Here is a 27,398-nt window from a genome sequence, read left to right as displayed (position 1 = left end):
GGGGACAAACTCTTTTCAGTTGTCCCATGTGACAGGACAAGAGGCAATGAGACTATCAATAGGCATCTGGAACTGAGTTTGACCCAGCTGATAGATATTTCTTATACATTGTAGTATCCCTGTTTTACATTGCTTTCCTCTTCCGTACGTAAGGAAAGCTGTCTGTGACTATGGAGACTGAATGGCACTTCCCCTCCAAACTTGATTTCTCATTTAAAATCTGTGAATGGGAGGGCAAATAGAAAAAAGGTGAATGTTAATGGAGGTGCCCTCTTCAAAAATAATGTAGCTTGTTGAAAAAGCTATCTGCACTGCACGAAGCAGGAAATAAGGAATGGTCAAGCAGCACCAGCTAAAACCTCTACCTAGTGCTAGGATCACGTATGTTGAAGTGAAGATAGTGTAGCTGTTGATGTGGTAGGTAGAAGCAGAAGTGATAGAGGTAGCAGGTGTTGTGAAATCATGGTTGTGAYTCAAATAGCAGTAATTGAATAGTATGTACAATCTAAAAAGATGAAAACTAAATGAAGCAGTAGATAGCAAGGTGGTAGGGTAACATTTTGGCYTTTTTAACAGAATTGTAATTACATAAAGCTTGTGTGTGCGTGTGCCTGTATGTACGTGGGAAATAYCTGAGAGGGGATGGGGAAATCCTGCTGTCACAGGGTTGGAAGTCTCTTCTAATACCCAATGTATCTGGACATTCACTGGCAGGGGATGAGGGATAGGATGTGTTAGGAGACTATTAAGAATTCTTTGAAAGACTTAAGAACTTCTTCTCCATTCTGTATCTCAGAAAYTATTAGCAAGTGACAGGACTCAGTTATTGCAGAAGTGATTGTCAGTATGTTTTTTAAAAAATCCAGATTGCTGAATTAACAGCAGACATGGTTTAGGATAGTGATTGCATTGTAGAATTTAAACATCTTGAAGAGAATTCTCATTTGTCACTATGTGTAGAAAAATAAGTAGGAGTTGTCCTGTCCTGTAACAGATTCTGGATTTGGAAAGGGGAAATTTAATTAAAAGAGGTAGCTAGTGGAAGTCACTGAAATAGAGAGCTAAGGGATTTAAACTCTAGAGCTTCTTTAGCACAGTACATAGTAAAAAGCTCATAGAGGGGAGAAGTGAACAGTGAAGAAAGCTCTGTCTTGGAAGATGAAGGAGCATGGGGCAAGMGAGGATTGTCCGTGTCCAGCTGAGCTGGTGTGGTTGCGGGTGGTGCATTCCTTGGGCAGTGTAGGGCAGCCTGCTAGTGAGAATGCGTGAGGATTAAATACAGTCATTTGAAACTGAAATGATGATGTCTCTAAGGACAAAAGCTAAATGGTTAGTAGTCTTAGGGTAATTGAATTTCATCTTGCAGCCAGTGAAGTGGAAGCGCATTTGAGCTGAGAGCCTGCCTGGGAAGGAGCCTGTAATGGGGAAGGGGAGTTAGACAAGGTAATTTTGCACCATTACTTGCAAAAGTATTGGTATAGGAGATCACTGCTGAATTAGCAAGTTTCAGATGGTATCTGATCTGACTGAAAAAAGACACACTGTGGGGAGCATGAATTATATACTGGGCTTGACTTGAGTTAGTATTTTAGAAAAAAAAAACTTTGGAACAAATTATGAGATGTTACAGATGTGGTGAGAAGCTGTATAGAATACAGTGTGTGCTATTCAGCTRTACATTGTACTAGCTTGACATTGAAAACTGATTTCTTTGGTGGTGAAGGTAGGATAAGTAGCATCTCTTGATCTCACTGTAACTAATAACTTACCAAATGCATTTGAAATGATGTCATACCATTTGTGATGGTTATGAGAACTGAAYGGGGAAAGACTGAGTTAAGCAGAAGTGGGTAGAGTTGAAAAAGGAACTAGAATCGCTCCGATCTGTGGCTAATAGAATTGTTTTTTCTGTTTTTTCTTTAGTGAAGACAGGATGACAGAGGAACTTGCTTATTAAATACACTGTCCCTGAAAGCAGACATCCTGCAGCRTAATTAGCATATAATGGAGGAAGGACCAGGTGACTTTGAAGGACTGATACAGGGCTGAATTTGGCAGTTGCAACTATAGAGATATGCAGTTTGGCCTTGCAGGCTATAGTAGGGATCTGTAGGTAAGAATGATGGAGAAGAAGAGAGATTTGGGTGTGTTTCTCGGATATCAGGTGACTGAGACAGCAAGGAAGTATGTTGGACCTGAGAGTAAGCTGTGTCTTGGGAGGGACTGGGTGAGATTTTTGTAGTAGGTAATAGAGGAGAGYTAATGCATTAGTACGTGTTACTTCTGTAAAGTTTGCATTCCCTTCGCTGCCTGTATACTAAAATTGTTGGTTGAAATTAACAGGGATTATTTGGCTCTTTTCATTTGTAGAAGTCTGTTTCCACAACAGTCCTAGGAAGGAAATACCTGGCTCTCCAAAATAAAAGGCCCCATACACAATATGTCGGTGAGAAACACTAATGTGAGAAGAGGGTTACAGAAAAGCATTTTAGTACAAGAACAAACAAGTATGAACATTTGTCAGCAGACATGTTCTGAAACATGTTCTACTAAAATATTAGAAACAGTTTTTTTTGCTTACACTTCAAAAACTGTCTATACTGAATTTAGAAATTACTAGTCTTACATTGTCAGCCAAAAAGCTGGTAGCACTCTACTGAAGAAGTAACTTGTGTACTTATTTATACTGTAGAGGTTTGACGTATCACWGTCTGCAGTATTTTGTTTTTGGCTGCTAAAGAATACTTCTTAAACTGTCTTTTAGGTTCCTGATGTCATCAGCAGCATACGACAAGTCTCCAAAGCGGCACTGAAAGAAGATGCCAAGCCRAGTAAGGATAGTGAAGATGCCTTCTATAACTCCCAAAAATTTGAGGTCTTGTACTGTGGGAAGGTGACAGTGGCTCACAAGAAGGCTCCCTCCACACTCATTGATGATTGTATTGAGAAATTCAGCCTTCATGAGCGCCAGCGCCTGAAACTGTTAAGTGAGCAGCGCAATACRGAGTCAAGTTTGGACTTACCCTTGTGCGAGGGAGATGCACCAGCCTCACCATCAGATAGCCCCTTTGAGGAGTCTGATGGCCCAGATACCACTACGGTSCAGGCTGGGATATTTACAGTTGGCAGTCAAACCAACTTAACCAACCTGGCCAGCACTCGCAGCTCCTTTCCAGAGCGAATCTTAGAGGACTCTGGCTTTGATGAGCAGCAGGAATTTCGTTCCCGATGCAGCAGTGTCACCGCGGTTATGCAAAGAAGGGTTCATGACACAAACCTGAAAACACAGCCGCGCAGAAGGCATGCCAGCGCGCCTAGTCACGTTCAGCCCTCGGATTCGGAGAAGAACAGGACAATGTTGTTTCAGGTGTGTGCTAGGACTGGCAAGCTTTTGAATGAGAGCAGAACTTGGTTTTGTGCTGTATCTTCTCCTGTGCATTCTGAAATGGAGACAAGTTTTGTAAGATAAGTAGTAGGATTCTGTGCGGTTTCATGACTTGTTGTGAGTATTGCTGCATCTGCTCAGAAATGATTGGAGCACAAGTAGGTGGACTTGCTTAAGGAAGTCAGCTCAAATCATGAGCTTAGGTGAACTTAGAAAGGAATTACACTTTGATAACAGGAGCAGAGTTTCTAGGGAAAGAATTGTGTATTTTGTATGCGAATCTGATGTGTGTCTATTTGTGAGATGCAGGAACTAGCTGAAAATAGTGATTTTTTTTTCAAACAGATAATTCCATGAGGCTTTCAGTGTAAACTGATCTTCCTTTATGTGCATTTAGAAATAAGTTATTAATTTCACAGCCTTATGTTTGAGCCAGCTCCTTTATGATAACCTGATGTTAAGCTTGCCTTTCCCAAAYGAGTAATCTCTCTGCAAAATCTCCAGTGTTTCTACTTGCTATGATCGCTTCTTCCATCAGACCATGTAGTTCTTCCTTCCCTCTCCTCAGCTGCATTTGATGTCCTCAGAGCTAGTACTGAGAAAACAAAAGGGCACTCAGAGGAGGTGACCCATAAAAGGAAAGATCTTTGGATCTTGAAATAACAGGGAGCTAAACGCTTGGGTTTTGTCTTTCCATTTGCTTTAAAGATCAGTCTTGCGTTTTATTCTTTTGGGGAAATGCTGGGCTGAAGTTGGGGAGTGCRTTCTCCTTTAGAAAGCCACAACTGTCACTGGTAACTAGTAAAAAGGATTTAGCTGAAAAACTCCTCAGGCTCTGTGGAGTAAGTTCACACATTGAGAAGCAGTTTGGAAAAGCTGAAAGGTAAGTTGTTGTATGACGTACTCAGAGTTACTATGAAAACTAAAGGTATCATCTTAAGATCAACTCTCAGTTCATCTATGGTATAGTTTAAAAAGAGAAAACTATCCATGAATTATGTAATTTCACTGTTTTTTATTGTAGCTTGTAATTTACCCTCACTGTTCCTCCACTAAGTAGTATCACTCCATTAAGTAGTTCACTGTTCACTCCATTAAGTAGTATCTGTTAAACATGGGATCTTTGAGTCAAAAGAGCTTAAAAAGAGGAGGRAAAAAGAAAGTCCTCTTTTAAAATCTCTTTCCCAGTGAACTGTGTGAGTTCTTGCTGAAATACCTTTTAACTYAACACAAGCTAAATTATAGTATCCTTATTCCTGCTGAGTAAGCTGTTATGCTGAAGGTATTCCAGTGTGAACAAGAAAAGGCTAGATTTTGATATTTTTTGTTACCATTAGTACTATGACAATCACAAACTAGATTTTCCTATTTTTCATTTCTTTTCAAGGTTGGAAGGTTTGAAGTTAACCTCATCAGTCCAGACACCAAATCCGTTGTTCTTGAAAAGAATTTTAAAGATATCTCTTCATGTTCTCAGGTAAGCATGAATAAGAAGCAACATGTAGATCATCAGAAAAAAAAGGGATCAATAATTGTTCTTCAGCTGGGCTGCCTTGCTAACCTATAGACAGCAGGAAAAAAAAGAAATCTGGAGTGCTTTTTCAGTATTCTGTGCTGATTTCCTTTTTTTTTTGGGTTACAATGTCATTTTTTAAACAGTTTATTCTGTCTGACTAAATTCTCATAAACGAAAGTAGTGTGCTGCTTTACTCTATTTACTGCTTAATTTAAAAAGGGTGATTTTGAGTGTTTATGATAGTATATACACATCCAACGTGAAGTCTGACGCAAAAACATCATTGTGACTTCTTTGGTGGCTGCAGCTGAATAAATTACATGTTAAAGTGCAGTTGATTCATGAGCAGCTACAGCAGACTTGAAGTAGTGGTTTGCTCTTAAAATAATGAAGAGCTGTTATTCAGATCAGGGATTTTTATGTCACTTGTCTGATAGCGCTTGCAAGTGGATACTGCACAAATAACATGATGTCATTCCCACAGAGCTTTAATGCAGAAAAGATGGGCACTAAATAACAAGCCAGAGTCACAGTRGTGGCAGCTTTGATCACTGATCAAAAAGCAAAGCGTAAGCTGCTTTGGGAGAGCATTATTGGCATTGTATTTAATTTTGGAAGTAATTCCCATTTAGGAATTACTAGAGAGCTGCCTCTGAGCAGTTGAAATCCTGAAAGCCACTGGACTGTTGAGAGCATCCAGTCAGCCCTCCAGGCAGACAGCAGTTCACCTCCATCATCTCGTCTGTAGAATATGGTGATAGATGAACCTAGCTATCTTCTGTCAATAGATAAATATGTCTTATAAAGTGGAGTGTCTAGGCTGAGAGGTACTGCTTTCTATCTTGCAGCTGTTCTTGCTTCTGGCACTTTCTGTTTGGAGGTCTTGTTTCATTTCCCTCTTCCTTTSCCTGTTCACATGCATCACTTCAGGCCACATTAAACATTATTTATTTTTAGTTTAAAATATACTTCCTGGCACGCTCTAAACCAGGATTCCACCCCTAAGTGATTTCATTTTTGATTCTAATAACAAATCTACTCTTGCATGACTGTACTACGAATGCTAATAAAAATTAAGAACTGGTCAGTGCTTGTAACTCAAGTGGAGCCTGGAGTGACCCACTGTAGGTCCAGGCACTTCAGTAAAGTGCACTGCTAAACTAGTTCTTATTGCTGCTCGTAAAGGGAGAAAAGGGCATGTACCTTTTAGAATGGGACARTATAATCAAACAATGATGTATTAACAGCATTGTAATAAATAAAGATCAAAGGTTGGCAAAGATCTTAAAGCAGTAGTATGAAAAGCTAAATTTGCAGATGGCTTGCATCTTCTCCCCCTATTGTGCATGTATTGAGCTGAATGGAAGTGTCACAGCAGCTTTATATACTGGGCATCTGAGTATTATGAAGATACAGGTRATAGTCCAAAGGTGGAACAACATTTGTTCTGCTGCTGGTGATGATTTTGAAGGCTAAAACAAGACTATTGCAGTCCTTTGAGGCCTGACTTTCCTTCAGGAAATTAATTGCATGCAGTAAATAGTAAATAGGTAATGCTGCATGTTGAGCTTTGTCCCGTTCTTCACCTCCTCAGCCTTATTTGAAGCAAAACTTGCTATTTTGCATACTTGAATGACTTGAACAGGTACTAACAATACTGCATTTTTTTGTTTTTTCTTAATGCAACAGATACTTTAGATTTTTTTTTTTTCTATTTTCAATACAAATGAAACTTTAATTTGTTCAAGACTAAGGATTTGGTTGCATAAGGCTCATCAGTATTTCTTTTAAAGAACTCGGTACTAGCCACAGGGCTGCTTTGGGGATTTACAGAGAAGTGATTTACTGCGTATTGTGAGACTGCAGCTTAGGACTATTTGGTCTTTTGAGCTTTAAAAATGATGGRAAAAGAGACATTCTCTTGAGCTTGTGTTCTGGATTCTTTTAGTCTTGTCTGTTAAAGGTATTTCTATTATATAGCTTGAGTATGATTGATCTGCTGCAGTCAATTCACTATCTGTGCTTCACATAATTGACTAAGCAGCAAATGTAAATGGTGATTAAGCTCTGTACCTTCAGGTAGCACAGAACAACAAAGCTGTGCGTTCTTTTGTTGGGACAGGTCAAGCCACCCTGTTAAAGAAAACTGATGGAACTGCCGTTAATGGGAAAACGCACTGTGCTATTTATGGCTTTGGTGCGAGTGTCATTTCCACCTCTGCCATGCATGCTCTCCTTTGCAGAAATGAGAAATCAGACAGCAGTAGGCTTATTCGGGCACTGTCAGCAGTGAGGGAACTGGCATCTTACTGATCCACGTTGAGTAAATACACTTAAATCACGAAACAGAGGGCAACGCTTCACTGTTATATAAATTATCATATGTGTATGTCGTTCTCCATTTTATGCTTTTGGAGACTGCGAGTGTCACAGGAAAATGGTTTCATTTAAGTCAGTATTGGTGTGGACTATGGTAAAATAATGACATCTGTGCCATCTTAGATAGTCTGTGTTTGCACTTGTGTTAAGGTTTGCTCTTCCAGTAGCACAAATGGAACTTTYGCAATTCAACTTCAGTTTTGAGAACTACTGGCAGTTTTGGCAGTATGTTCAGTCTGTCACGTAGTGTGTTACTGGTTTTGTCTAGAGTGTTTTCTGAAGGCATAAGTAAGTTGATTCATCTCCTCCCATCTTTTTATGATATAGGTGTTTTTTTTGGAGATGGATCCAAGAAACTGAGTTTTGCTTTCTGTTGTATTTGAACTTGAGAGTTCAGACTYTCTTTTGGAGAGAATCTGCTATTACCATATTTAGATGACAAAAACATTGGCAAAAGCTTTAACAATAGTGAGTCATGTTCCATGAATTGAGACTAGGAATATAGTGCTTCTTTGGAAGCAGGTCTCTTTGATCTTCTCACTGCTGATTTTAGCATGACAACATTCCCTGTCAAGCAGTTACACTAGGATCTTGAAATAAAATATCAGTAGTAATGTGTAGCAAGTCTTCAAACCTCTAGTGTGTAATTCAATGTCAGTGCCATAGTCAAGAATTCAAGGATTAATTTAAGGGTTCAGTTTTGGTATCCTCCCAGATATGTCACCACTCATCCTCTGCAGTGTTTTTTGTTTGTTTGTTTGTTTGTTTCGTTTTTTTTTTTTTTAGCTAATACAAGTTCAAACTTATATTACAGGAAAGAGAAGAAGTATTGTTATGATGCTGTCCGGGTCTCATGTTTTAGTGTGGGCTCAACACATTGATGCTTTCACTACCAAAGCAATTGCAAATACAACCTAGGACTGTTTTGTTGGCTTCCGTGAAAAACCAGTTGTTTTAGTGGAAGTAATTCAGACCCAGGTATATTACTACATAACTTCTTGTTTTGATTSTGAAAAGAATTCTACATAACTTCAATACAAAAAGCAATTTAAAACTTTGGAGTTRGATAAGAGATCATTAGGAGGATAGGCTTATAATATCTCAAATTTTTTTTATTAGCAAATGCTGGGAGTCTGGTAACTATTTCTATGATCAAGTTGGAAACGCAGTGTGTTAATAAAATAATCTATTAYTGCTCTTTTAAAACTCTTCCAGGGTATAAAACACGTTGATCACTTTGGCTTCATTTGTCGGGAATCTCTTGAACCTGGATTAAGCCAGTATGTTTGCTATGTGTTCCAGTGCGCAAGTGAATCTCTGGTAAGTAATTACAAATGRTCATAATCTTTCCATCAGAGGATGACTAAAGCATTTCCTAATTCTAAAAATCTGCATTATTCTGTGCTAATAGCTACTAACTCTTTTTCATCTAAACTTTGAAATCTTCTCTCTAGCTAGCTGAAAAAAACTATTTGTTAATTCAGTAGCCAACTTGYGAACAAATAGATTTATGTCAATAAAACTTCAAGCAGTTAATAGCCCTGCGTGTCCTATACTTGCTGAGGATCTGAACCTATGTTAAAACGAGGAGAAAACAGGAACTTGTACAGATTCAACTGATCTCGTAACTAACAGAAAATGTTACAGCTGACCTATTGATAAACCTGGCCATGGATAATGTAATTGAAAGACTCTTAAAATGTGGTGTATATACCTAGCAATGTTTTGTGTGTCTTCCATTTGAGAGACATCTGCACTAACTTACTCTGAAAAACATACACATCTATATTACAACAGGGATATTCGTAGTTCAATGGCTTGTCCTATTGCTATGGGGAGAGGACACCCGGGAACTTCTAGTAGTGTTTAAAATGTTTATGTAAAAATAAACAAACAGTAAAATATCAAGGTACAAACTAATTCAGATTTCCACATTCAGGTGCCTTTTTCTTGTGACTGGCAGACCCTGAGAATAATTTGTATATTTTGAATGTTAGACTGCATGTTTTGGGTCTTAAATATTTTAGCTTTCTTCAGCCTGCTCGTAAAAAAAAGCAAAAAGCTGCTTCTGAAGTACAATATTCTTTTCTGTTCAAAAATTGTCTTCAAGCTCTTTCCTCCTTTCAGGGATAATACAAAGACATGAGTAAAGCATTGTGTTCCCTAAAAGCACAGATGGGGAAACTCCGAGTGCTTTGTGTGTTTGAATAAGTGAGGAGAAGCCCTCATCCCCTCTGACCCTCCTTGCACAAAAGCCGAACTTCTCCAGCGGCGCCCTGCGGGAACACAGCGTTGGCTGTGTTTGCGGTAGCGGCGGAGCAGAGCTCAGGGCAGGCAGCGCCCACAGACGTGGCGTTGGTTACAGTGAAGCTGGTAGCTGGTCTGTGAGATTTTTTTGATCCTGAGAAAAGTGAACTGCTCTGGGAAGCTCCTCTCTGCAGCAGGATGGACCTATGATGTTTTGTGCTAAAACAGTATAATGGTGGGAGGAAAATAGTCGAGCAGGAGCGTATGCAGTTTGCAAGAAAAACTTTAAAGAAGTGAACGTTCTTTATTTAGCCAGCTTATATCCAGGCTAAAATGCTTGCTTGCATCAACTGAAAAAGGTGACTGCCTGGCCCAGTAAGCTTGAGTAGCTACAACTAAATACTGAAAATTGCACTCTCTGGCTGAACGTAAGGATTTTAGCATCCAGACAACCCTTTATTTCAGCAGAGACTGTGGAAATACAGCATCTCGGAAAACTTTCCTTCAGGAAAGGTGTGTTTAGCACTTGACACTTGGCTGCATAATCTGAGATACTGGCACAAAGGATAAATGATAAACTGCTCTCCAAAATTATGATTTATTATCATTTTGCTAGTAATGGAAACTTAGTTATATATTCTCTTCAAGTGTATGGACAGATAATTTCTAGAAGTATTTAGGTGCCTAAGCATCCAGATCCAATAGCTACAACAGGAGCCAGATATCTAGGCCCTTCTAAATACTAACATTTCTCTTCCATTCTCATATTTCCGTTTACTCTTTGAAATTCTGTGCATGGCTAGAACTCCTATAAACATTTGTAGTTGGACGTTTCAGAAAACGTCAGTGCTTAAGTCCYGTTAACATACCACTGCCTTTGTCTACAGGGAATTGGCAGAGAGCTGGGAAGAGATCCGAGATCTCTTTACCAGCAGACGGTTGTATTTTCTTGCAGACAACAACAAGCTTTTTGATTATAAGGAACATGGCTAAGATGTGATTTGTAAATCTGATTTGATGCATAATGGCATGCATTTCTGTTTATATACCGCCTTTTCTCCGTTCCTCCTTAGGTCGATGAGGTAATGCTTACCCTGAAACAGGCCTTTAGCACTGCTGCGGCTCTGCAAAATGCCAAGACGCAGGTCAAACTGTGCGAGGCCTGCCCTATGCATTCACTGCATAAGCTGTGTGAAAGGATTGAAGGTAACAGCTGAGTCTGTTTTCTAAATGTGTGCGTCTGTTCKGGAAGAATCCTGTTGTATCTGTTAATTTTAATTATGCTTTCCATATGCTTTTGGCTGATTAGATGCAAGAACAGAGGGAACATTGGCTCAATGAGAAATTGTTATCTCTTTCTACTCGCTGCAATCAAGCAGAGGTGATTGCGGTGATGATACTGTAACTAAATATAGTACAGCTTGTATCGTAAATACTTATTCTTTCATCATCATGTGTTAAACAGAAAAAAAACCCAAAGCTTTTCCTTTTGTTTCTTTGGAAATTCATTGTTTCAAAATGGGTCATAAAAAGACAGTAGTGATCAGAAAGGGTCTTGCTTTATCATGTGATCATTCTTTCCTATGTAGGGATTATTTTCTTTCTTTATGCTCGTTTTTGGATGTGCTTCAATACTTAGTTCTGTTACAGGAAATAAATGATTAAGATATTAGATTAATATCTAACAAAGAAAGTCAAGGCAACTCCCTGACTTGAAAAATAYGTGCGCACAACCATTCTTGTTTTTTGTGGAAGTGCAGTGTGCCAGAACACATACAAAATGACTTGTTTTTAATACTACCTTGTATCAGAGTCCTATTTTCACAGTCAGTCTGATTTGTATCATTGCAAAATGTTGTATGCAAACAAGCAAATATGTTACCATGGTCTTGTCTCTTCTGGTCTGGTGGTACTTTAAGTTGTCCAGTTTCCCATTGATTAAAAGTCATTATTGCTACTTATCTCCCTCTGGTGGAAGAAAAGCAAAGTAAAAATTCTTGGTGAAGTGAAATTCTGTTAGGTAATGAGTGATGTCTTGTGGATTTTGTAACAGATAAGCAGAAATCACAAACCTTAACCTGCTCTGAGTGGAAAACTATAGAGGTTGCTGTATGTGACAGTGTAGGTATCTTGAATAAGGGTACCTGGAAGCCTGGTATAAATATCCAGTRTCAAAAGACCTCTTCTAATACAACAAGTTGAGTATGAAAATGGTCATTTCTTAAACTTTGTACTTAGTGACTGAAATACTTACTATAGTACCTCTAATTTATGTATGTATRTGTTTTGTCCTTCTGCTTTGTTTAGTGTCTACAAGATTCCTATAACTAAATCCAGGGCTTTATGACTTTTGACAGCCTTCATCTGTTCTAGTTGTGATTTTCTATGAATGATACCCACCTTGGCTGTAAAAATGTTTTTTTCACTGACTTGGGGGTTTAAGTTTTGCCCCAGGATTTTTTTGGCTTCTTAGAACAAGGTTTGTAAGCAAGTGTATGGCTTAGCAAAGAGCAAAAATTTTTTTCCTCTGTTTCTGTGGCATTTGTGCCCCACTTGCTTTTGAGGAGGATCTGTTCAGTTCTGCAGTATGACCTGTATTCTCTCCTTTCCTTGTGTGAAATGTGTCTGAAAATGCATCTGTTTCAGTTAAAAATCTCTGAAGACTTCCGAGTACCTCGTGCATTGAATATCTTTCCAACTCTTTCCCTGCTCCGCTCCCTTCTTCCTCCCCTCTCCGTATYGATGTCAGTGGTCTCTCGATGCTTGGGTGGCAAACAGTGGTGGGGTGGAGAGCACAACCTTTTACACAAGGGCGTGCAGCTTCACTGCAGCTGGTACTATTTTTACTGCCTGCGCAATGAGACAAAACTGCATGGTTTAGCAAAATCTCAAGCATCTTGTGTCACATACATCACATCCCTAGATATACAGCTGCTAAATGTTAAACCGTATGAACTCAAATACAAGTTTAATCTTTTAATATCTTTTTTTTTCTCTCCTTCCCCTAGAAGCATATCAGGAGATCATCTGGGACTCCAGAGGCTTTAATATTCTCTTCTCTTCTCAGGACTGTATCCACCAAGGGCCAAACTTGTAATTCAGAGACACCTGTCATCACTAACCGATAATGAGCAAGCAGACATTTTTGAACGTGTTCAGGTAATAAGTTAGAAGCTGTTGCCTCAGGTTTGAAAAAGAGCATGTTTRAAGTAGACTAAACATTTCTTTCCATTTAACTGCTTGACTGTGTTGCCATGTTGTCTAGAGTTTACTACTGTTCTGCCAAACACTCTAGCCTAATATGATCTGCAGCATGCTGGTATCAGAAAAGTTTTGGTCCTCAGCTCTGTTGGGATATTTGTATCTGTATGCAAAGGGGCTTGAGTTTTTTCCTTTTTTCTTTCCTTTTTTTTTCTTCCCTAAGTTTGGTTCTTCATTTGTAAATGTACTTCCTTAAATAAAAATGAGACTGTGAGGATGAGTTGAGAGCACGTGAGATGTGTGCATCTCACTCATCAGGAGGTGGTTGGCATTCGCAACAGCTCTGTTTCAACTTGTACTCTAAGGCAAGAATTCTTGGTGCACTTAAGTGTGCTTAAGTGGATAAAGTATATAGCATAAAGACATGCTCCTGATCATCTAGGTTGCTTAAAGTAAACATGAACTAGTTTAGCCTTCCTGAGGCTATGTTCTTCTCCATCTGCCTGGAAAAGCAGGTGCCTGTGTATTTTTGTGCACTCTGTATTCCACTTGTAAGCCTAGACAAGAGCAGATAACCTTTGAAAAGAAAAAGGTGCAGTCATGAGGTTTCCTGCCCTCCATGGCCTGTAGTGTTCTCCAAATGGGCAGGTCTAGTCTATTTTGGCCAAGAATATGAAGGCACACAAATGATAGTGTAATTTAATTTACTAATAGGGTGCTTTGACATTTGGAGTATCAATACATTAACTTCAAAGAATATGTGGAAGTGAAACTAAGCACATTATGACTCTTAAAAGACAACTTTTTTTGCTTTTCTTTGCTGCTACTAACAGAAAATGAAGCCTGAAAACGACCAGGAAGAAAATGAACTTGTGATCTTACATCTCCGCCAGCTCTGTGAGGCCAAGCAGAAAACRCACGTTCACATTGGTGAAGCACCGTTGGTAAAGCTTAATTTTGTATTATGCCTCTCCTTCCTCCCCCACGCTATTCAAATGCGACCTTGAGTAGGAGCAGGGCCAATGCCAGAGTTCAGCGCGGAGCGGGGAACTGGCGCTGAGTATTGTTAGTTATGGAGCGAGGACTGAAAGAGAAGCGATTTGGTTTGATTTACTGTGGAGTGCTCAATTCTTTTAGGTTTGGGTGGGAAGGGAGGCGGGGGGGGGGGTTAGAAAAAGCCAACAAATTATTTTGATTTTTTGAGGTCTAGATTTCCTTACAGTGTGAGGAATACCTCTTGTGTCCTTTCCCTCCCTCCCTGATTCCCACTCCCTAACAGTCCTTCCAGGGAGAATAGGGGCCAAGAGGGCACCGCTTCAGTTTAAACCACAAATTTATCTAGCGGATGGAACAGATAACAGTATTGTTTAATTGGTATTTCTTTCTTTCTTTTTTTTTTTTTTTTTTTTTTTTTTTTTTTTATAGTTCTTAGGGGTGATTTTTTTTTTTTAATACTGGCCAAGGGTGTGTTGTTTATTATGTAACTTGGTTCAGTTTAGTCTTTGGAGATCTGCAATTGCAAAAAGAATTGCCAAAGCTGAATTGTGTCCTTGCCTTATTTCAACAGACTGCTTCTAACAGTGCGATTCCAGAAAGCACTACCAGTGGCGGCAGGTTTAAACTTGACATTCTGAAAAACAAGGCCAAGAAATCCTTGACTAGCTCTCTGGAAAATATCTTCTCAAGGGTAAGATTAACAACTCATTGTCAGCAGCTCTCCCAGATAACCTTGACAGCAAGGTCCTATCAGATTTTTTTTAAAGGCTTCGGTCTAATAAATACTTAATGAAGTTAAATCTCTGCTGTGAAATTTGAGGGTTATGACTGTGGCTTAGCTATGGTGGAGAGTTTGTGATAAGCCATATATACAGAGGAAAAAGGCAACTTTCTGAAAAATAAGCATTCGTTGTAGGTGGCAAGCAAATTAGCTGAGCGTTATCAGATGTGTTGCCTTCAAATAGCTTTGTCTTAATCAGAACTGCTGTATGATCTCATAAAGGGATATATTACCTTGTTTTGAAAGCTTGAATGAATGTCCCTGCATAAATTATACTGGAGATTTTTTTTCTGTTCTGAGGAGTAATACCTTATCTTGCAGATAAAAACTCATGTTGGCCACTAAGAATGTTTGGGAAGTAGTAGCAAAATGACCCTTCCTCAGAAAATCTGTCTATCTGTCTGTCTGTATTTTTAAAATGAGTTCTTCCTCATTTCAGTGTTGATAGCCTGATGCAACCTGGAATTGCAGATAATCACTGGAACATGCTTTGGAACGCTCTGTATTTATTACACTTTTGAAAAGAAGTCTTAGGTGCAGGTTTTGCTTAGTGTCCTCTGTTCAGTAAGYAGGAAGAGTCCTGAGAGCAGAGAAGAGGCATATAAAGCCGTAACTGAAGAAGGCTGAGTGCYTGGGATCCAGTATGTAGATAAACTGCAGTGAGCTGTAGTACTGGATGACACAGTCTAAATATAGTTCAGAGCAGTGAAGTTAAGTTCCTTCTGCTGGTAATCTTAAGTACCTTGCTAAATCAAAGCATAAGTTTTTCTGCTTGCCTGCAGCTTAAATGGGCGTGTCATAAAGTAACCTGCAAATTTCAGATGCCACAGATGCTCCTTAAAAAGGAGGCAAAACGTTACTTGCCAGGGAAGATCCGTAGAACTGCTTGCCCTGAAGGTTAAGCATGAGCTTGATCTAGGACTGAAGGCAGCATTAAAACTTGCCTATGGTATGTAGCGAGATTTATACCCTGGAAACTTTGTCAGAGTATGGGGAGAGCGTATGAAGGGAGTGGTGATGCTCTAAGGTCTGGATAGTTTTAGCAGTCTAAAATATCATCAGATGGTGACAACTACAGTCATGCCTGTGCTGAGTCTGATTTATTTTCCATACCTAAAGGACATGTGACTAGAAAGCGATCTAGCGCTGACAGTGGGCACTAACCCTGCAGTGGTTGTGGCACAGACATACCTCGCTGGAAATAACCCAGTAAAGCAGCACGCCATATACAGATRTATTAGTAATTGGGTCACGTAAAGGAAAAAGTCATTTATACAAATGCAGTGCTTAAATTGAAGCCTCTCGGAAGGTGATATCACTTATTTATTGTTGGTTTTGATATAGCATGTTCCTTCTCCGCAGGACTGCTGTGATGTGCTGTGTGTAATAGTACAAGGAGCTACTTACAGTCTCTGATTTAGGTTTAACAGGAGAGGGCACCTAAATCTGTGTTAAGGCCACTTGGAGTTTGCCTCTGGMCCAAGTGGGCTTCTCCTTGTGATGAAGGTTGTCTCATCTTTTACTTGTAACTGTATGACATCAGAGACAGCAATATGTTGCAAGGAATCATGATGCACCTAGGGTTTCATCCTTGCAGATCCATTTAAAGGTTATGTAATACAAGAAATAGAAAAATAAATTACGGTACAATCAACCTCTATTTGTTTAGACTTGAAGCTGGTAATACAATGGCTTTTTATACAGTGTCTGTGTGTCTACTGCTTGTGTGATGTGCATGTACACATTATGCAGCAAAAGGTTCAATAGTTCTTATTCTGTATCAGACTACTTCTGTAGCAAACCCTTGGATCACGGTTAATTTGTAAAGGTATTTAAGCATCCAATTCCTACTGGTGTGGGGTTGTTTTCCCTTAAATCAGCTGCAAGTCACATGATATTAATGTAATGGAATGATAACTGTGCATGAGTTGCCATCTTTATTTTAAGATATAGTTAGTAAAAAAGAGATCAGGAAAGAAAATCATTTTTTGTAAGGCTGTCATTCAGAAACTTATTGTAGATGCAAAGATTAAAGTAAAAAAGTAAAAATCAGTTAGTGTTGTGGGGAGAGCTCAATCCTGGCAAAATTAGAAGTATGCAGTAACTGTTTACCTAGGAACACTAAGTGGATGGCTTCTTTGCTGRGTAAATGTCATCAAATCCCATTTTAAACTACCCGAGTGAGTTACTGCTGACTGCTTGCTGCAGGGAAACCTGTTGGGTTGTGTGCTCTGACTTTATTTAGAGCAACTCACAAAGGAATGTAACTTTTTTCACTTGTTTGTTTTGCTCGACTGGTCTTATTTTTGCTAGGTTTGAACTGAAAACAGGCTGTGACTTCCTAGCTGTGTACCTCAGAAAAATAAATACAACCTCTCTTTGACCTCATAGACAGATTTATTCCAGCCTATGCCATACTAAACTTTTTGTTGTTTGATTTCTGAACTGAAAAGCCCTTCTTAGGATGCCAAAAGTATAACACTGAATRTTTTTAAATCTAGTGAGAGACTTTCAAGTTATCCTTTGCTCATGTTTTACTGTGAGGGTCAGTGAAGAGATGCTTCAGGTAGAGTATTCTTGGGTAGAAAGCTTAAGTGGGGTAATGCACAGAAGGGGCATTCAAAACCTTGAAAATAAAAATAAGCCCTACTAGGAAAAAGCAAGCTAAATAAATATTGCTGATGTTGACAAAACTTCCCCTCCAGCTGCAAGCGTACCAAGAAGAGCTACTGTGCACTCAGTCTATCTATAGTTTTCCTAAAACCCATTTTCTTATTTCCTACTGTTTAAGCACTGGAAGTAACTTCAGCAGTTGGAGATGTCCAACAGCAGAGATTGTCACTCATGTTTCATGGGAGTAAAAGTTAGAGGTAGAAGGTAGTGAAAGGTATTACTGTTTTGTCTCCTCCTCTGGGGAGGCTAGATATTGTCACTGATTTCTAGCAGCTGTCTTGGCCCTCTTTGCTGTTACAGTTGAAGAGGCTTTCTTGTGTCTGGATTTGCAGCCAGAGAGCACTGGCCCTAGTTTTAGTGCTTTTGCTACCCTTCTCCAGATGGGTACATCTTTAGTTGGAAGAACCGTATGTAAAACAGCACTTGTCCCATTATCTGTGGTCTAACATGTCATGTGCTCGAGCCATAAGCTGCTGCCGTCTTTGCTTAACCTTCAGGCAGGGGGAAGAAGCCCAGATTACATTGCTCGCTTTTCTTTTTTTTCTTTTTTTTTTTTTTTTCAGGGAGCCAACAGAATGCGAGGCCGCCTGGGAAGCGTGGACAGCTTCGAGCGCTGTAACAGCCTGGCTTCTGACAAAGTACGTGAGGAGCTTGCTCGCAGGCGGCACGTTTCGATGCGCTGGCGTTGCTGAAGCATGAATATGGCACTTCGCTTCAATTTGAAGGAAGTGGCGCAAAGCACATCAATTTACAAAACTCAAACAAGAGTTTCCACTGGGGGGCGGAGAGCGTAGGAAAGCTGAAATACATGTTGACTCTGAGCTTCAGCTTTAATCTATTGTTTGATTACCAGTCTGGTTTTTTTCTACACTTCCCTTGCTTTTGTAAAAGCAAGTAATTTCTGGTCAGCTTCTGCCTCGTTTCTCTGCAGCAATTAAAAATGAGCATATGCCAACCAAGTGAAATGCTCTGAAGGTGAGGAATCCTGCTTTTGTAAGTAACAGTTGCTTTAGGGAAGTCAGAGCTTAGACCTGAATCTTGCCGGTGGGGATGCTTTGCTGGGGGGTGGGCAGACAGCATTCTGTTCACTTTCTTTTTGTTTCCTGTTTTTAATGTTTTTTTTCCTCCTAGCTCGCACGCGGGTTGGTTGCTGGCTTTTCTCCGGAGGTGAAGATTCGGTTATGATTTTCCTGCTGCAGTTACTCATACACTGGCTGTGCAATAACGGTCTCTCTTCCAGGATATCGCTTTGACGGCACAGGAAGTGTGCGTATGATATGTCGAGGAAACGAGCAAAAGACAGTTTCCCCAAACTTTTCGATTCCTTATTTTTCCGGAGAGGGCCAGAAGCCCGGTAGCTGGAATGCTGATCGCAGCAAGAGGATGCTTAGAGTAATTAGTATGTTTGCGTTGTACATAAACTTCTATTCCTCCCTCTTTTTCTTTTTTTCCCAAGGACGTGGCTGTTTTAGAGTCATTATCAAAGGTTTTGGTGGCCCAGCTGATAATTAGCATACAATAGACCAGGACCAAGACGGGCGGAGAGGCCCTGGTGCCCCGATGAGCGGTGCTGTGGGGGGCTCCGCCAGCCGACTGGCCTCATTGCTCTCGCACTTCCTTGCAGGACGCTTCCCCGGGGGATTCTCCTCCGGCTACTCCGCCGGCTTCCCCCGTGTCCTCGGCCTGGCAGCCATTTCCCGAGGAGGACTCGGACTCGCCGCAGTTCAGRAGGCGGGCGCACACCTTCAGCCACCCGCCGTCCAGCGCCAAGCGGCGGATARCTTTCCAGAACGGCAGGTCCCAGAGCGTGAGGGCCCCGCTGCTGCGCCAGAGCTGCACRGAGCCTGGGAGGTGAGTCAGTCCAGCACGAAACGCGTCGCCTGCGCGTGTAGCAACGGCACTGAAGTAAGCGTTGCCAGCCGTTCTTCGGTGCACGAGCCTCCCCTGCATTCCCTCCGTAAGCAGTTTGCACTGTGGCCTGGGKTTTTCCCACACCCATGCGGTTTGGCTCATGGCAGCATCCCACTAAGCCCCGAATCTGTGATTTGGGRACGGTAGTGATCTAGCGTGTTGCTCATCAGACTGGCTGTTGCTTGCGCTCTATTTATTTATTTATTTGCAACCTCTGAAAAATCGTTTAAGCCTTTTTGGCTGCGGCAGGCACTTGGGAGAGAAGATTGCCACCACTTTTAACGGTGCAGACAGGCACCTGGAAGTTTCTACCAGGATGAAAAAGGCACTGACAGCTTCAAGTGTCTGCCGCTGTGTTAGTCGAGCTCCCTGAGACCGTGTCCAGAATTAAAGCTATGCAAGAGTCTCACAAAACAGCTGAAGGATTAAACACCTCCTCTGAACTGTGAGACAAACCCGTTTCCCTGTTGGTGTTTCTTGGGAGCATCCCTCTAAAACATCTTCCCCCTTTCCCGTTTGGAGACTCTCCAGCTAATTCGTGTGGGACGTTGCTCCTTTGAGAGCCGAGCAAAGTTCCTGTGCTTGGTCAGAAGAGGTCCTCACAGATAGTTCAGGACCTCCTTGGAGGTACTGCTTTTGCTGCATCCCTCCTTTCCATCTCCAGTAAGTGACCATACAAAATTCCAAACTTCTCCAGGATTCAGGCCCRCATGAGCTGATTCTTTTGTGCTGGAGAAGCACCTTCTCCAAATTGCTCAGCTGTTACAATACATGGCTCAACTTARGCTTCTTGCAGGTGCTTTCCAAAAATCACTTTAAATAATAGTTTCGCACCCTTTTGGTGTCTGAATTAAATTAGCAGTGTGAATGCCACACCAGCTTTCAGAGGAAGGCAAACAATTTTATTCCATTTCAGTGAATGAAAGGAAGTGGAGGGTAAGAAATAAGCCTTCAAAGAGCCTTGCTATTTTATGTTTGTGAAGAGATAAATAATGTGTTTTTACTGAGATAAAGTGGTTATTTTTTTTCCACTGACCATGTTGTATACAAACAGGAAACCCRACAGTTCAAACTGAAGGATTTGCTGACTTCGCTTCTTTGTAATAACTTTCAAGAAGTCACTGATTAAGCTGCATAATCAACAAATTTTCAGTCAAAACAGCTTTGTAACAACTTGATTCTAYGCTGGGCTTTTTCTTTCCTCCCTTCCTACTGAGGATTAGCCAGAAATGTTGTGCAGAAGAARCAATTGATTCTGATGTCCCTCCTAACACATTTTACTGTTGTTAAGTAATGTTTAACTGTGCAATACAGTGTCTTTTTTTGATTTAAATACTTAACATACATTTCAAAAACTTATCCCAAAATATTTMATTTAAATAATCTGTATTTTATGACATGTACTAGAAATGCACTTAAGTTATTTATAAAAACAAGAGACAACTGAAGGGAAAAAACAATGTGGTTTATGTTATGGGAAGCAAGTTTGAAAGGATTTTTGCTGACATTTCAGAGCCTTTTTTTTTCTGAATTGTTTTGAGAATAAATAACACCAAAGAAATAGATCCTATACGTGTTCTTCAATGTCATTAAAATRTTTCCTAAAACGAGTGTAACAGTAGAGTTAATGTTATCAGGGAAACTGCCCAGAAGCTCACTCGGTACAATTTATCTTCTGGAAAACAAAGCTTTTTAGTAAGCAAAAATGAGGTACTTGACCGCTATCTTTAATTTGGTGTTTTGTTTTTGTGTCCAGTTTCATTCTGATACATGTGCTGTGTTCTCTTGTTGCCTGCACAGTCCTGTTATCGGGGTTCGGCGCTTTCACAATGAGAGTGAGTCTGCGCCGCCTGGTCTCCCTTCCTCCCTCTCTGCCCCATCTTTCCTGAAAAACTTTTACCCGAGCTCGGGGAGGTTGCTGCAGCACTCAGAAAATGACCTCTCCAAGAGGTGAGAGCGGCGTCCGCTGCCCCGTTCTGCGGTGCCGCTGGCTTGTGGCTCGGGGCCCCCGGCGCAGCGGGCACACGTGATCTCTCCCACGCTGCCTTGCACTGCTGCCTTGCTAACAGACTTTACGTACGTGATGCAAATAAGCAAGCGGGCTTTTGGCCAGAAAAGCCTGTTAAAAATAGAGGCATGCCTGCTGACATCTAGTAGTTGTGTCCTTTTGCTGTTGCAGTGTTGCAAAACTGCTGCATGGGTTTGTCACTTGAAATGCATTTTTTTTGAGTGTTACACYGATTTAACACTTTCTGTGCTGAATGTAAACCAGCATGTGTTGCTGTGATCACTGACGTGTGGAAGTGAGAAAAGCACAACGTGAAGGGAGTACAGTGCTAACGTGGGATGCCAGTGCGTGGGGAAGGGGAAACTCCCACTTAGCAGGCCGACATTATAACAGTGAATGGAAGAAGCAAAGATGCAAGAAGGGTTTTCCGACRTCAATGTGAGAGACTAAGTATCTGAATGGAAATCACACTTCTTTTTAATATAAGCATAGGCCCTGTTTCTGGAGGCTGCTTGAGCAAATGCTTATAGTATTTTTTTTTTTTTTTCCCCCCACCCTCTTGAGGCAGACCTGTAGCAAGGTAAGGTGTGACCATACTTTTGAACTTTGTGATGTTTTTTGTCAGTTGCCAGCYTTTTTTTGTGTCTTCTTTCAACGACAGCTCTTTTTTTCCCATCTTCAGTTTGTCCTTGGGAGCTGAATTGTTCTGTCGYTCCTAACGCGCTTCGGCTCTGAATGTGTCTCTCCCCAAATCGTTCTCAAGCAAATCCCGTGGAGTTGTAATAGGTGCTTTGGTGACCGCTTCTCCTGTCCTTCCCTGAAAAAGTAACAATAGATCGCATTCTTAGCACGCACACACAAGCGTTGATGAAATCTGGGTTTTGGACTTGTCAGGACTGTAACACCTGGGGATTTCTGTTGTATGAGGTGGGTGTGGAAGTTACTCTTGAGCAATGTTTCCACCTGGTGGAATGCAGTTTCGTTAAACGCGCTCAAATTAGCTTGTGATCTGCATTTGAGGATAGGCTGTGAAGAACTACGTAAACACACAAACTAATAYGAGAGGCAGTTGAGCTACAGGTGGCGTTAGTACAGGTGGTTTGTGGGTTAGTCGTATCTAGTAATATATAGATGAGAACAAGCTGCAAAGTATGTATCATCYTTCCATATCCCATAGTACATTGTATCTTATCTTGATTTCATTGAAATGTCTCTGGCCTCTAATCCGTAACTGCTGTACAGCATGCAGCAAAAACTGTAATGCAGAGATGATTATAAAATTGCTTGTTGGAAGGACTCTACAGTTCAAGTTCTTCCAGCAAAATAAATTTGCACGGATATGGAATAAGCTGACTCTTACAGGAGGTTGACTGCATAGCCTTACTGACAGGACCCCCCCCCAATCCTACAGCTTTTTGAAAGTAGATGACAAATTGTCTAGGTTCCCATTCTGCTAGAGGGATAATGTAACTCAGTCATTATTTACTTAATATTAGGATGTCCTTCCAAAACCACTCAGAAATGACTTACGGTTTGGAGGATGGAGTCATCTTCTGTGTTCCTTATTTTTGTACTCAAACACAGGTGAATAGGCAATAAGCAGTGCGTGTGTGTTTGAAATCTGAGAAGAGACTGATATCTCATCCAGTGTGGAAGTAAACTTTTAATATCACCTGTTCTAAAACTTCTGTTCTGAMAACAGTCACTATATAAAGGCAGCGATGCCTAGATTTGTCAGCTCGTGCTAGATTGCAGTAACACTAGAGTGAGGAGCAGGTAAGTGGCTTATTAGAGTGGAAATTTAAGAAATTGGTGACTGGATTTAGCAGTGTGCAGAGAAATGGGGGAAAATAGCTTGCTTCTTACAGACTACCTTTTATTTGGATTTCACTACATCTTTGYGTTGCCTTCAGCTAGCGGATAGCAAGTTGAACCAGCTCCCAGGTGAGTTTATACAAGAATCTAGGTTCCATTAAACGTAAAGGTTTCATTATAATGGTTAATGGTGTTTTGAACTGTAAAGTGGGAAAATTCTGCAAATTAGGAGCAATTCCCAGAAGAAAAATGTATTGCTGCTTAGGTGATACAGGTATGCAGGTTTCTGRTACTATTTAATCTTGAATTTGTGCGAAACCTTGTTTCTTTTTGCAGTTACTTTTCYTTTTTATCTTGGGAGTGTATTTGTGAAAATAAGGTCTCGTTAGTTACGAATTTTACTGGGAGCAACTGAGCCTAAACTGTCACGATGGGTAAATTGCAGTAACCAGGAGTGAAGTGTTGACAAGTAGTTGGGTTCACATTATGAAAGTGAATATGACAAATGTAGTCAGGAAGAAGTGATAAATGAATAATGCTGATATGCTGGTAAGATCCAACTGGCGTTTGAATTGGCTAATAAGGAATAAAGTATATTGTCTGACTGATGACTGCTTCATAAGTTATACTCTTTAAAACTTTCCCTGACTGAGCTTGCAAATGTGTTGATGAAAGTACCTTGTCATGCCATCAGGTTTATGAATAGGAGGAAGTTCAAATCTTCTGTGGTGCTTTTTCCTTTGGTTCTTCTTCGCTGAGAGGACCATATTCTACCTTTGTAGGCATGACATGAGTTATTCTTAACATTCTTGTGTAAATGTAAAGTAAATTGAAATTGAGTGCAGTATGGCAGTCTATTGAAAGATGAAGAACTGTAAACTATGTAACTGTTAAGGCATGTTAACATTTATTTTTAACTAAATTTTAATTAACTTAATTAAAACTTCAGTGCATTTTCTTCTTTGAGAAGAATCATCTTCAGTATTCGTCCATGAAGTTAGCTTGCAACATCAACCACATCATGCTGAGGTGAAGTTCTTGGTGGTCTGAATTCCCATATCCCATAGCTTTGAGACTGCATATTAAAAAAGAGGGGAAAAAAAAAGAAAGAGAAGCAACCTTTCCTGGAGTTCAGGTGAACTTTGATGTGCAGGAGCAGAGCCAGTTTCAGTCAGAATTTGCTTTAGAAAAATGTCTGATTTGTAGCAGTTGAATGGGCTTGTGCAAATACTGTCACATCAGGGTCAGGTTGAGGAGTATTAAAAAGCAGCTCTGCTTATTACAAATTCATCTTTCTGTATTGACATCCCCGTATAGGATAACTCAAAAATACATTTGCATCAAATTTACCGTGCAGTCACAAACTTGGAAACGGCTGATAGGGAGATGTCAAGTGCAGTGGTTCTTACCTGATTGACTGGGTGAGATGAAGACCTCTATAATGGAGAAAAGTAGGCATTTCTAAGGTACAGCTGCTCTTATCTTAAGGTGATTCTCTTTTATTACTCTGACATTTACAGAGCTAGTCTTGCCAGTTTCTCTGCCTTTTCCATGATTGCTGATACAGCCWGTTGTGCCAGTCAGTGGGAACATCTCCATTTAGAAAGGATGAATCACACCTTAAAAGTCTCTGACTTTAATTAAACATGGAGCCTTGTTTGACTAGCTGGGATTTAAATATCTGTCACAGATGTCTAAAGACAGCTGAAAAAATTACTCTCCAGATAACTTCACTATGAGAAGACATATCTTTCTTTTTCCTAATGTGTGTGGGGAGGCTAGGTTTTTTTGATTTTAATTCTAATAATCACTACTCAGGTGCTTTTTAGGTTGATATGTTTTCTGATCGCGGGAGTGAGCAGTATAGTAAAGCAGCTATCGACAACATACTATTTACAAATACCTTCAGAATCTGCCTGGAGAAGGTTTTACTACAGTGATAATTCATTTGTCTGAAGTAGACTCTAGAGTGGAGAAGGTGCATGTGATCTTCATTTTTGACAAGTATCACATGAAGTTTTTACTACGGAACACAAGCACTTAGAAGAATTAGAAAAAAAATGCCAACGTTGAACAATTAGGAAGTGGAAAGCTGTTTTATAAGCTTGGTTTGTTAGCTTCAGGAATTGCTGGGTTTTGTTCTGCAGTTGCTCTTTAAAGCTAGGCCATTGGAAAAGTTTGATTTTATATAAAAATAACTACATTGCTTTTAAAGATGGAATTTCCTGCAGGATAGGTTTGACTAACCCTAGCTTTTTCTGTTCATTGCATCATTATGCACTGATAATTTACATAATCAGCACTTAAATTCGAACAGTTAGCCTTTTCAAAATAGTTCCCTTTCTCATGCAGAAAACAGAATCATTGAGAAAAGTCTTTAAGCAAAATACCAGAAAGTGAGCGTTCATAATTAAGATACATGACAGGAGCAAGAACCAATGGGAAACATAAACTGATAGGAACTAGATTTTCTTCTTCCCTGAGGGGAGGAATACTTCATGTGTTAGGTTACATATTTAGGCTTCTGCCAGCTGAAATCCTGGGAACTGAAATACTAGCTGTCTTTCTATACTAGTATCTTGAGTTTTTTGAACTATCTGAGCCTCCAGATTATGAAGTAGGTTGAGTTGTTTGAATTGCTACTTAGATCCATCAAAAGAAGAAGCTGAAATAAAAGCAAACTGGAAAGTAGTGCGAACTTTGGCGTGAGCAGCAATATTTATTCTTGGGTCAGTTGGCTTGCATGAATTCAAGTGCAAAATAATTCAGATAAGTATTGTGTAATGAGTTCATGTGTAATGCTGTCCCTTTATATTTCTTGGAATAGCAGTCTTTCCAAACGTATCCTTCAAAGTGTTCCCCAAAGAAATTTAGGTAAATGAAACCAAGGAATAAGCATGTCTGTAATATGAAGAAGTTTCTTTTAACTGAGCTGTCTCATCTTTGTCTTCATAGTATGCATTATCCAATAGAATAGCAAATGGGGTGATATTTTGGTGACTTGAATTGTAGTTATTTGAGATAAAAAGTTTAAGTGATCAGAACTCCATACTCCTTAATATTTGGCTTATTGGTCGTAACTGCTTCAGGGTGAAAATGCAAACTGAAATATTTGAGGCAGTTTCTTGAATTTCTAGCTTTTAATTTTGTATTGCATACAAACTGATGAAGTATTCGGCGAAGTATTTATTTGGTCGGGAGCATAGGCTCAGTAGCTTTATGGAGAAACGCTGTTCTTCAAAACTGAACTGGAATGTATTTGTCTTAGATGGAGAGTACTACGCTTGTTATTTTCTAGAGCTGCATGCGAGACATGTTAAGTGATTAAAACAGGGACAATATGTAACCAAAATAAATTCTTTAACTCTGTTGGCAGAAATGCTTTACTTTCAGGAATTTCTCTCTTGAACTACTTGTTTATACCCTTTCATATTCTTGCAATGTTGTCCTCATTTGCAGTTCAGTTCTTTAATTTCTTCTGTGCTTCTTTTAAACTTTACATACTATCATCTCTTCATTTGTAGTACTTTGCCTACGGTACATTTAATCTTGCTTCATTACTGGCAGATTGCAGTAGAGAAGTAACTTGTAGTATATAGCTGCTTTTTTCTTTTTCTTTCTTTTTATTGATGCTTATGTCGCTATATAACTACAAAAACACTCATTCTCTGCCTTGCCCCAGTATCTAGGTTATATTATCCCTAGATTATAGGGCATTTTTTTAATCTCTTGAATTTGAGGAACAACTTTTTCTTGAAGAGAAAGGATTTTTTTTTCCTCCCTAAATTGCAATTAGGAAACTTTTTTTCTCCTGTTTTGTCATTCATTTCCTAAATCTGCTTTCGCAGTTGCCCTTGTCTTCTTCTGAATATGGCAAGCTGTGTGCATAAGACTGAAAAAGTTTATTCACTCATCAGTCAGCTCTTTGAAAGAGGAAGTGATTAATGGAGGTTGCTCAAAATGTTGGGGAATTTTAGTAGGGAAGGAGTAACAGCAGAATTGTGTGCATTATACTTGGCACAAAGTAGCACATATGACTAATTCATCCCACTGTCAATTCTGAGACTTGAATGACCTAAACAGCTTTGTTCCATAGCCTAAAATATCTTATTCTGGCTTTCCTGCAGGGCTGTTGGTTGGTTTTATTTTATTTTATTTTTAACTGTAAATTGAACACACCTCCCAGGAATATCTGTCTATTTTAGGGATACACAAGCTGAATGTGGGATTTTGTACAAAGCAATAGAAATGAAGCTTCAGTTCCTTTGTTATGTAGCTTCTATTTCTGTAAGCCTTGGAATGGTTTAATTTTTAATTTGCTAATGTGTGATGTGTAAGATCTGAAATATATTCGGTAGTAACTTCATTACAGTTATTTATAGAAACTTGAGTTATAATGATTAATATATCCAAACTCCATACCTTATCCTAAGAGTTGTTGCACTGAAATACTTTTATAAAAGCTGTAGATTGAAAATTGAATCAA

General features: G+C 39.8%; 1 protein-coding gene across 1 annotated transcript in view; it reads left to right on the top strand.

Moving 5' to 3' along the window:
• Nucleotides 1–27,398, top strand: part of TBC1D4 (TBC1 domain family member 4) — a gene marked incomplete at its 5' end in the record, with an annotated part of 103,249 nt that overhangs the window by 55,245 nt on the left and 20,606 nt on the right. Inside the window, 10 exons of the mRNA XM_085309562.1 lie at nt 2,765–3,367; nt 4,773–4,862; nt 8,496–8,600; nt 10,601–10,733; nt 12,595–12,686; nt 13,562–13,672; nt 14,296–14,415; nt 17,742–17,816; nt 18,803–19,029; nt 20,890–21,039. Coding sequence (XP_085165688.1) covers nt 2,765–3,367; nt 4,773–4,862; nt 8,496–8,600; nt 10,601–10,733; nt 12,595–12,686; nt 13,562–13,672; nt 14,296–14,415; nt 17,742–17,816; nt 18,803–19,029; nt 20,890–21,039 — 1,706 coding nt within the window. The remainder of the gene's footprint in view (nt 1–2,764; nt 3,368–4,772; nt 4,863–8,495; nt 8,601–10,600; nt 10,734–12,594; nt 12,687–13,561; nt 13,673–14,295; nt 14,416–17,741; nt 17,817–18,802; nt 19,030–20,889; nt 21,040–27,398) is intronic.

Source organism: Rhea americana, unplaced genomic scaffold, assembly GCF_003343005.1.
Source record: "Rhea americana isolate MKP2758 unplaced genomic scaffold, rheAme1 scaffold_3, whole genome shotgun sequence".
NCBI classification, from domain to species: Eukaryota; Metazoa; Chordata; class Aves; order Rheiformes; family Rheidae; genus Rhea; species Rhea americana.
The sequence above is the reverse complement of the archived record's forward strand: the minus strand, read 5'-3'. Positions and strand labels throughout refer to the sequence as shown.